Raw genomic sequence first — 10,736 nt, forward strand, 5'->3', positions numbered from 1 at the left:
CTTACCGTCCCATTGGTCCATTWATAATCACCTACCCGCAAGACACAACTCRTCTAAAAAAAGACAGYAATMAGATTGTTCAATAGCTTCCAGTGCATTTTATTGTTTGCTTAGAAATTCACCAGACAGACATAGCTTGTAAGGACTGTCACTTAGATATAAATTAAAATGGGTTACTTTGCATCTCGTCTTGTAGCATCCACAGTGTTAACTTAATAACTCAAACAGGCCTCACATGCCTTCATTCCTATTAAAATATGAYCATTTTATTTCCCACCAAGAGGTGCAACCCCCAATCCCTGTCGWTTCGATTAATAAGCTCATTGAGCCGACTTGCTTTGAAAAGAGCAATGAAGACCTAGGCAGAAGAAAAAGTCAAAACAGGYAAAAAAACTGMCACGGGTCGTCATGGCGACAGATTTGATATACAAAACTCCTCTGTCCCTCTCGCTTGTCACTAGCAGCTCACTCACAGCCAAGGAAAACCCCACTCTGATTGGACAAAGTGTTTCCATGAGAACAGAAACAGCTACGCTTGACACACCCATGGAGAAGGGAATGTCTGTGTGAGCCAGAACTGGGCGCTGAAGTGAGAGAGATGGATGGAAGCAGTGGAAACCGTCTGAGCTGTGTGATTGAATCCCTGTAGCTGTCTGTCCTCACATGGCTTTGACTTTGATCTGCTTCATCTTCATCTGCTTCTTCTCAATCTTCTTCTGATCACGACGTTGAGCAGCCTCCTGGAAAAGGGGGKAACACCATAGAGACAGTTAGAGCAAGAGGTACAAAGAAGGCCAAGATGAACAGTGTGCTGTGTTCCAATGTGTAATGTTACAGTGTGTAGCGTTCCAGTGTGTTATTCTGCTGGTGGGCTGTGGTGGAGCTGACCTCCAGGCGGCGCTGTCTCTCAGGATCCTCCTCGCTCATGATCCTCTCCTTCTCAGCCCTCTTCTTCTCCTCCCGRCGGGTCTGAGCAGCCTCCTGGCGCTGATTGTGGGTCTGCTTCAGGAAGTTCTCCTCCACACGGGCACGGTTCTTATCCGCCTTCTGTTTTCCCTGGAGGACAGACACAGGGAGAGAGGGTGAGCAAGGAGATGCAGTGATGGATGAAAGGAAGACTGTAGATTAAAAAAAAGAAAAAAATCTGTCAATAGGCCAGATTGAGGGTGTACTAGGAGACTAGTGTAATTATCCTTCCATTCTCACCTCTCTGTTGAGGCGGAGCTTCTTGACCTTGTCGATGCTGTAGATGACCATGTTCATCAGGGGTAGCAGAGTGTCCATGTCTTTGGGAGACGTGTTCCCCATGCCAGGCACTACATGCACAAYCACAGGAAAACATTTGTTAACATTTCATTCAGTCACTACGTATCAAATATGGTGAATCGGCTGCATGCCAAGTGTTGGAAAGCARTTCAAGTGGAYACAATTGGCTCACCATTAAATGTAAACAGCAGCGTCTTCTTGGTCTCAGGCAGCTTTAAGGGCTGTCCATCCCTGAAACACAACAGGGTTGAGAAGGAAGCTTCAGGTAACAGAAACAGCTGTACATCATTTCATAAGAGGCTTTAATACAAGACCAGAGGTAGGGGTGGAGTAAGGACATTGGTGTGATATAGTTAATATATTGTCGAAAAACTGACTTGCTTGGAGGCACACTTACTCTTGCACAACTTTTGWACCAGAAAATTGGTCAGAGAAATGGATGGACTCGATCTTGTCAGCATGGTTGGTGATATAATGAACCATCTGAAAGACAGACAGTGGAAGGGTGAATGAAAGAAAAACAAGGGGTCTGTCAAATTGTAGCACACTGTACTCTACATGTCATATTCTCCCACTACAAACAATAAGAGACCACTCTGCAATAGCCTCGTGACAAAGTCCCCACTGTAGTGAGTAGGCCACAACAGACTTGCTCACCTTGCTGTCCATCACACCATCCGTGACCTCACCCATCTCTGTCAGGATGGCCAGGAGCTCAGGAAGGCCGTACTTTGCTCCTGACTTGGGCTTGTCACTGCAGAACTCACTCTGGGGACAGACAGACACACAAACAAAGACGGGTCAATACATACACCCACGCAGCCTGAGGCTTATAGATGGTTAATAGTGTCTGGAWGGCTGAATGAAWSTATAGTGATGTTGGCKCYCCCCTCACCAAGTCCTGCATCTCRTTCTGCATCCGTGCCATGGCCTTTTTGGTGCCCACAGCAAACACAAARGTATCCATGTCCTCATCATTCAGAGTAACTTTGATTTGCTACAAAGAAAAATAGACAGAAATATACAGCAAGTCAGACAACAGAAAAGGTCTACCTTTAGGAAAGTATTTGTAAGCGCTGAGGTGAGTGACAATGTGACTGGTGATGTACATGTATGCAGGCATATGTACCCACCACTTGATCACAGACTGGCCTCATCATCCTGGCCAGTACATTCAGCAGGTCCTGCCTTTTCACAAACTGGAACAGACCAGAGAAAACATTGAAACAGCAGCTAGTTCTCACACAAACACTTTCTCTCTCTCTCTTACTCACACACACTGTAAATACCTTAAGCTGGATGAGCATGCCCTCACAACAGACTCGACCTGAGCACCACAGGTTGTAGATGTGCTCATTCTCCTGGTTCAGCTTCCCGGTGCTCACTGCATCCTTACTGGTGCCATCGTCACCCACCAAGGCAAAGTTGCTCTCCAGGAGCTCTCGGTGGGAGTTGAACCAGGCTGTGGCCAGACGGCTGTTCTTGTTCTTGCCYATGATGTAGTTCATGATATAGGCCAGCAGGCCCGTCACCATTAGAATTTCCATGTAGTAGCTCTCCCAGCTGTTCTGAAGGTGGGCCGGCACCTGGAAGGGGAAGACGGACAGACTTCATCACCTTGACAACCACAACATTAAGGATGTTTGATCTTGGKACTCACATTTAAGAYGGATGTTCTTCTTGGTTGTCYGAGTACAGTTTAAGAAATAGGTCTYGAATCAATGGCTTCATAWTGGTCACTAGTCTGGTGTTAACAGTGAACTTACTGTGTGGATGATCAGAGGGTCTTTAAGGGACTGGCTGGGCTTCTCCATGCCATCAAACTCGTCTGGATCGTACTTGCTGTACATGTCTTGATCCTACAGCAATACACAATTAAATAATGATTCGTTCTGGCACAAACCAAAAACACAGTGCATGGGATAGTGTGTCAACTAAGTTGTCCCTGGTCATATGCAAGCTACCAGGCCACTGCAGCCCCTAACCTGTGTATCGGAATCCTCAAAGCCGTCCTCCTGTCCGTCTTCCTCCAGCTCCACTGTGGCCTCGTCCTCATCGTCCTCAGCAGTCTGAGCAGGGGGGGCCGCACGGGGTGGAGGGGCCGTCTCTGGCTCGGCCACAGTGTCCTCGCTCACATCCTCAAACTCAGCAAAGTCATTGTCATCTGCAAAGTCTGCCAGGTCTTCCCCATCGTCAAAGTCATCGTTGTAGCGTCCCCTGGAGACGGGCAGTGCCAGGAGAAGTAGCAGCGCGGGCAGCAGGAGGTACACACTCCTCATGGTTGAAGCTGTGCCAGCACAGGCCGGTAGAGGAGAGGACAGGTGGGAGAAGAGCAGGAGGAAGATAAGGAGGGAAAGGTAAATTCAGGTCAAACCAGGTGGGTTTGGAGGTGACAGAAGGTCKAACCAGCAATAGACAGAATGCCTCAGTCAGTCTCACACAGGCTGGCTGTCACAAAGATGTTTCCAAAAAATATCTTCATTACTGTGAGTTGATTTAGTTACATGCCCAGGATAGTAACTTGTTTGTTTACAACACATATCTATAATTTCATGCCTCTTACATCCACTCCCACTGAAAAGGTCAACATCCAAGAGAGTGGTAGCTAGGTCTGGACACTGTCAAATTACCTAAATCAAAAATGTGTCAGTCTGAACGCCATAGAATCTGTCCATCAATCGGACTGGACATGGACTGTGGTTATTGGTAATGACCCAGTGACCCTATCATTCACAAGTCATCAATATTCAAAAAATATATGGCTCGCGTTGCTTTCTTTATAGACACATCATCATTCTAGACACTGTAGTCGATTTATGCTAGTTAACTACCACCTTAACAAACCACAGCTACAAATATCTTGCTTAGCATTCAGGTGCGCTAACTAACGTTAGCTGTCTGCTGCTAGCCAAATCCACTCTCTGACTCTGTTAGCTAGATAGCTTGAATTGGAGTGGCTAGCTGTAATCATAGAACATTTCAGATGGCTAAGATTACAAAGAGCTAGGAAATATGTAACCACAGTTGACGATTTCATGTTAACAAACGAACTAACGTTAGTCTAGCTAGCTAGATAACTCACTGATTAGCCAACGTGTCCCAACCCCCCCATCTCTTCCCATTCTAACCGAGCAAGCTAGCTAACGTTACCAACCAAGTTATTGTCACCCTATAGCTAATAAGTGGTTTACAATATAACAATAGCCGGATTTATCAAGTTGAATCAAACTAAAGCAAAACAACACATGTAACGTTAGCTGTATGAATACCTATGGAGTGTTAAAATATAGTTTCCTATAGAAAACGCTGAGGTCGTCGTTAGCTTAGCTGTTCAATACAGTCCCCTTGACAGTTGATTCCCACAGAGTTTCTAAAAACCCAGAGGCGCAACTCGCGAGACTTCCTGTACCGCTTACGAAAAGACCAGGCCGGGGTTTGAGAAGTCAAATATTCTTCCTTGTTGTTTTTCGCGAAATCTAAGACAGCCTAGATTCAAGCCAATGTTGTAAGTGGTTAAATATGTTATTACTACAACCTTGTGAAAGTGACAAACTGACACTTTTCATGTCGTTAAAAACAACTTTATAGCGAAGAAGTGCCTTTGAGTTGACGGCGTGCACATGCGCAGTTGGCCGACGTTACCCGTTGACGTTTAGCTGACTACCAACGTCGCATGACACCGCCTACAAGTGTGATTAGGGGTTTCTATTGGATAATCGGTTTATGGGCTTTCAAACAACTGGGAACTCCGGGAAAAAGAGGTCAAATAATAACACAGTGATCTTCGTCGGAAAGTCGGAGCCTGAAAGATGCCAGTTTCAGACTTGGAATTCGAGTTGCATGACTGTTCAAAAGTTTTTTCCCATGATTGAGTTTATCAAATTGACAATATATATATTTTTGGCATTTTATAGCCTAACTCTTTTCCTATACCTTAAACCTAATTATCCTAACCTGTTACGAAAAGTTAATTGTGACATAAACTGTATCCTCTAGACAAAATCCCTAAGCAGAGTCCACCACCCTGTTACGCTGTTAAAATAGTAAAAACATCTTTGCATATTTGCAGAATGGTGTGATTGGTATGATGATTTCCACACTTTAATGGTGATGTTAGTCTATGAGCAGCAGCGTCACACCGCCGACATTTTCTTCGTGGGAGGAGATTGAGGAGAGTGATCCCACCCCTCTTTGTGGTTAGAGAGTGTTGTCGGAGTCGGGTCAAGTAGCAGGGGACTCAATTCGAAAAGCAGGCTCACTTACCCGGATCATCAAAATCGAGCGAATAGCAAATTCAGACTATTGGCCGTAAGCTAACGTGTGTCTCGAAGCTTCATTTAAGCATTAACGTCGCCTTCGTTTCCGACAGTGATAGGTATCACGCTGTGCAAGCGCCTATGCTAGCTAATGGCGTTAACTGGGCTAGTTTAGTATGCATAACTAACGACTGTTTGCTAGATAGCTGTCGTTTGACAGCCTTTGTCATTTGAACTGTTCAAATCTTCAATTCGGAAAGTCTTTAACGAGCCGTGGGGATATTTTGTTCCAAGGAAACAGTTGTTTTGTTTTATATAGGTAAGGATTTGATATAAGAGTTCGTTTATTGAGCTATGTCTCTACCGGTAAGCGAAAAGAGACTCAAAATACGAAGCGCATGGACGGTGTATGCAATGAACTGGAGCGTTCGTCCCGACAAACGCTTTCGCCTGGCCCTTGGAAGTTTCGTTGAAGAAAATAACAATAAGGTGAGTAGAAGATGAACTGTATGTTTTTTGTTAACCAGTCCCAGTGTAGAATCAGAATAAATAGTTGGGACCCCGCGACTACAATGCTGTGATGTGGGCCACCCGAACAGATCTGGGTATAAACAGAACCCGGAACAGATCTTCGCTTCTATGTATAAGCTCAACACAAAGAATGAACATGACCAAAAAGTTAATAAAATAGTATGAAGTGTGTTTAAGCTCTGAGTAATTTGTTCCTTGTTAAATAGTACAGTCGTGGCCAAAGTTGAGTGACACAAATATTATTTCCACAAAGTTGCTGCTTCAGTGTCTTTAGATATTTTTGTCAGATGTTACTATGGAATACGAAGTATAATTACAAGCATTTTTAAGTGTCAGGCTTTTATTGACAATATCACGAAGTTGATGCAGTCAATATTTGCAGTGTTGACCTTATCTGCAATCCCCTGGCATGCTGTCATTAACTTCTGGGCCACATCCTGACTGATGGCAGCACATTCTTGCATAATCAATGCTTGGAGTTGTCAGAATTTGTGAGGTTTTGTTTGTCCACACTTCTTGAGGATTGACCACAAGTTCTCAATGGGATTAAGGTCTGGGGAGTTTCCTGGCATGGACCAAAATATCGATGTTTTTGTCCCGAGCCACTTAGATTACACTTGCATATGCAAGGTGCTCATCATGCTGGAAAAGGCATTATTCGTCACCAAACTGTTCCTGGATGGTTGGGAGAAGTTGCGCTTCGGAATGTGTTGGTACCATTCTTTATTCATGGCTGTGTTCTTAGGCAAAATTGTGAGTGAGCCCACTCCCTTGGCTGAGAAGCAACCCCACACATGAATGGTCTCAGATGCTTTACTGTTGCATGACACAGGACTGATGGTAGCGCTCACCTTGTCTTCTCCGGACAAGCTTTTTTCCAGATGCCCCAAACAATCGGAAAGGGATTCATCAGAGAAAAGGACTTTACCCCAGTACTCAGCAGTCCAATCCCTGTACCTTTGCAGAATATCAGTCTGTCCCTGATGTTTTTCCTGAGAGAAGTGGCTTCTTTGCTGCCCTTCTTCGACCAGGCCATTCTCCAAAAATCTTTGCGCTCACTGTGCGTGCAGATGCACTCACACCTGCCTGCTGCCATTCCTAGAGCAAGCTTGTACTGGTGGTGCCCCGATCCCGAACTTAATCAACTTTAGGAGACGGTCCTGGCGCTTGCTGGACTTTCTTGGGCGCCCTGAAGCCTTCTTCACAACAATTGAACCGCTCTCCTTGAAGTTCTTGATGATCTGATAAATGGTTGATTTAGGTCTTACTGGCAGCATTATCCTTGCCTGTGAAGCCCTTTTTTTGCAAAGCAATGATGACGGCACGTGTTTCCTTGCAGGTAACCATGGTTGACAGAGGAAGAACAATGATTCCAAGCACACATCCTTTTGAAGCTTCCAGTCTGTTATTCAACTCAATCAGCATGACAAGGGATCTCCAGCCCTGTCCTCATCAACACTCACACCTGTGTTAACGAGAGAATCACTGACATGATTCAGCTGGTCCTTTTGTGGCAGGCTGAAATCGAGTGGAAATGTTTTTTGGGGATTCAGTTATATTGCATGGCAAAGAGGGACTTGCAATTAATTGAATCATTTATCATCTTCATAACATTCTGGGTATATGCAAATGCCATCATACAAATGAGGCAGCAGACTTTGAACATTTATATTTTGTCATTCTCAAAACTTTTGGGGCCACGACTGTATATCAAGAGCGGTTTCTGATTTAATTATTGTTGTTGTTGCAGTCAGATTTGGGTCTGGAGGAGGAGAGTTCAGAGTTCATCTGCAGGAACACCTTTGACCACCCCTACCCCACCACCAAGATCATGTGGATCCCGGACAGCAAGGGTGTTTACCCAGACCTGCTTGCCACTAGCGGGGACTACCTGCGCATCTGGAGGGTATGCATGCACCCACAGCCTCCTTGATACTAAATCATACGTAAACATAATAGATATATGTTGGGCGCTCCCTGGCCTGCACCCTCTTCTAACTATTGTGTCCCTCTTGCAGCATCTGGAGTTGCACTCTAGCTCAGTTACTTGCCCAGAGGGGACTCTTTTCTACGTAGTTGTATAGCATCTCATGGCTTGTTAAATCTTACCCCTTAGGTCAGTGAAACAGAGACGCGCTTGGAATGCTTGCTGAATAACAACAAGAATTCTGACTTCTGTGCCCCACTCACCTCGTTTGACTGGAATGAAGTGGATCCTAATCTGCTGGGTAAGAGATGGGGCATATGCATATAGTAGAGCTGGGACTATAAACCTGAAAATGATTGACACTGACCAAATATCATGGACATTTTGCTGATCTCGTTTATTACAGTAAATAACCAATAGGTGCCCTAGTAGAGAAATGTGAAGTTTCAAATGAAATAAGTTTGCTAATATGGGTGATTGTTAATACAACAATTGATAGCTACAACATTCAAAGTAGTAGATTTAAGAGTAATATWAAAAAAATAACTTAATGCACATTAATGTTATTAACTTGTCCAAGTTATCGTGATAATTTAGTTCATTTATTGTGACATGGATGTTTGTCCATATCGCCCAGCTCTAGCATATAGTCTATTGGTTTGCTGTCAGTGTCTACAGCATGTGTGTCAGAGTAAGTAGCGTAAAACAATTTTAAATGCAATCTCAAATAGCTGCCTGTCACTTTTAAAATCTGGGCATCGTCACATATTTCAGCAAATAAATGCTGGGTCTAAATGAATTGTTTACAACTGTTACCATGGACACAGCTCTGATATTCCCACAGTCGTGCATTACATTTTTTATTCTGTCAATGTTGCAAGCCATGACGCCACCAAAAATAAAACACAGCATCAAATGAATGGTGCTAAAGCGTGAAATGGGGGGTGTGTGATAGGCAGCCTTTGCAGGTCTGATCTGCGATGGATTTGTTATTATAATGTTTATACTGGTCAAACTGGTAGTCTCTTCAACATTTTATTGAGCTGTGTGCATAAGGGAAATAGATGCCTGGGTATAAAAGAAGCCTGTCTCAAATAAGCGCCGGTTGTGTAGAGTGATTAATGCAAATAAACACCCAGGCTATTAATTGAAGTTTTACAGTATGTCTTGTTTGGTGAGTGTCCGTGTTTTTAATCCTGGTTCTGATCTGTCCATTACAGGCACCTCCAGCATTGACACCACTTGTACTATCTGGGGGTTGGAGACTGGCCAAGTGCTGGGCAGAGTCAACCTCGTATCCGGCCACGTCAAGACCCAGCTCATTGCTCATGACAAAGAGGTGTGAGGGCTGAGGGGGAATATAGGCCTTGGCTTGAAGTTTAGTTTGCTTGTATGAATGTGCATGTTTGAGACTGTATGAATGTGCATGTTTCAGACTGTATGAATGAGTAAGTAAAGGCTAGTTGTCGTGAGCAGGGGCTAGAACCTGTTCAGGGAGCAGAACCAAAAACCGGAAAATAATGACATTTTTTGAGGAACGGAATTGGGAACGAAACTGGTGTCTAGTGTTCCGTAACAATCCTTTATTCCAAATCTTGAGAACCGATTGATGTTATTTTTTTGTTCAAAAAATATGTAATTCAGTGAAGTTACGTCTCTAAAGGTATTCTAGTAATAGCCTAAACACATCCCAATTCAGATGATATTTAGCGCTTCAAACCAAGCCCCCGCCATGTCCACCCCCCTCTCTCCCCACCCATGAAATTGTCTTCTCTGCAGCCATCGGCTGCACTTAAATGGCCAATTAAACATGTAAACAAATAGCTTGCGCATACACCGCAAGCTGCTCCATCCAAACTAATTGATGAAGCAAATGAATGAGCTAAATGTGAAAACGGTTTATTTTACAGCTTAAACATTTTACCAAAAGGAGCGATATGAACTGTAACTTTTTTTGGGTTCCAACCAGTTCAGAATTGTATTATGCTGGTCGGACCACTGGAACAAAACAAATAGGGGTTCTTTTCGGAACCGAACGACTGGAAAATCATTTTGGTTCCAACCCCTGGTCTTGAGATCATAAAGTGTGAATGTGTGTCCGTGGGTATACCAGTGTAATAACTCTGCATGTTGGTGGTGTTCTCTGTCTGTAGGTGTATGACATCGCGTTCAGCCGCGCAGGCGGTGGTCGGGACATGTTTGCGTCGGTCGGGGCGGACGGCTCAGTACGCATGTTTGACCTGCGGCACCTGGAACACAGCACCATCATCTATGAAGATCCCCAGCACCACCCCCTACTGCGCCTCTGCTGGAACAAACAGGACCCCAACTACCTGGCCACCATGGCTATGGACGGCATGGAGGTCAGTCTATTTAACTCTACTTTCTCATTCCTCTTTCAGTTTGGTATTGTCCATTCTCTCTTTGTTGCACCCTCTCCTTATCCCCATCTAATGTGTTATCTCTCTCCTGTGCTGTGTGTCTCAGGTTGTGATTCTGGACGTGCGTGTTCCCTGCACGCCGGTGGCCCGCCTCAACAACCACCGGGCCTGTGTCAACGGCATCGCCTGGGCTCCCCACTCCTCCTGTCACATCTGCACTGCAGGTAAGGCACAAACGGCTTCTTCACCATTCACCTTTCCTCAGACCCCATTCTAAGTCTTCTCACCTTCTCCCTTCAGTGTAATAATAATGTCTTGTCTTTCCTCAGACCCCATTCTAAGTCTTCTCACCTTCTCCCTTCAGTGTAATAATAA

The 10,736-nt window shown here is 44.6% G+C and overlaps 2 protein-coding genes across 2 annotated transcripts; one reads left to right on the forward strand and one right to left on the reverse strand.

The window, feature by feature from the left end:
- Window positions 1-83: 83 nt before the first annotated feature.
- Window positions 84-4,646, reverse strand: ccdc47 (coiled-coil domain containing 47). The gene is made up of 12 exons (XM_024146924.2): window positions 4,536-4,646; window positions 3,252-3,553; window positions 3,033-3,125; window positions 2,556-2,852; window positions 2,400-2,465; window positions 2,162-2,263; window positions 1,924-2,034; window positions 1,664-1,749; window positions 1,439-1,497; window positions 1,207-1,316; window positions 889-1,056; window positions 84-740 (listed from the first exon to the last, which is right to left on the reverse strand). The coding sequence occupies exons 2-12, from the start codon at window positions 3,543-3,545 to the stop codon at window positions 660-662; spliced, it is 1,467 nt and encodes a 488-aa protein (XP_024002692.1). The 5' UTR covers window positions 3,546-3,553; window positions 4,536-4,646; the 3' UTR covers window positions 84-659.
- Window positions 4,647-7,454: 2,808 nt separating this feature from the next.
- On the forward strand, window positions 7,455-10,653 carry LOC112080978 (DDB1- and CUL4-associated factor 7-like). Its single transcript, XM_070442781.1, has 5 exons — window positions 7,455-7,959; window positions 8,170-8,281; window positions 9,201-9,319; window positions 10,134-10,343; window positions 10,468-10,653. Exons 1-5 carry the CDS (start codon window positions 7,885-7,887, stop codon window positions 10,636-10,638), a joined length of 687 nt encoding a protein of 228 aa, XP_070298882.1. The 5' UTR covers window positions 7,455-7,884; the 3' UTR covers window positions 10,639-10,653.
- Window positions 10,654-10,736: the final 83 nt, after the last annotated feature.

The sequence above is a fragment of the Salvelinus sp. IW2-2015 genome, unplaced genomic scaffold, assembly GCF_002910315.2.
Source record: "Salvelinus sp. IW2-2015 unplaced genomic scaffold, ASM291031v2 Un_scaffold16629, whole genome shotgun sequence".
NCBI classification, from domain to species: domain Eukaryota; kingdom Metazoa; phylum Chordata; class Actinopteri; order Salmoniformes; family Salmonidae; genus Salvelinus; species Salvelinus sp. IW2-2015.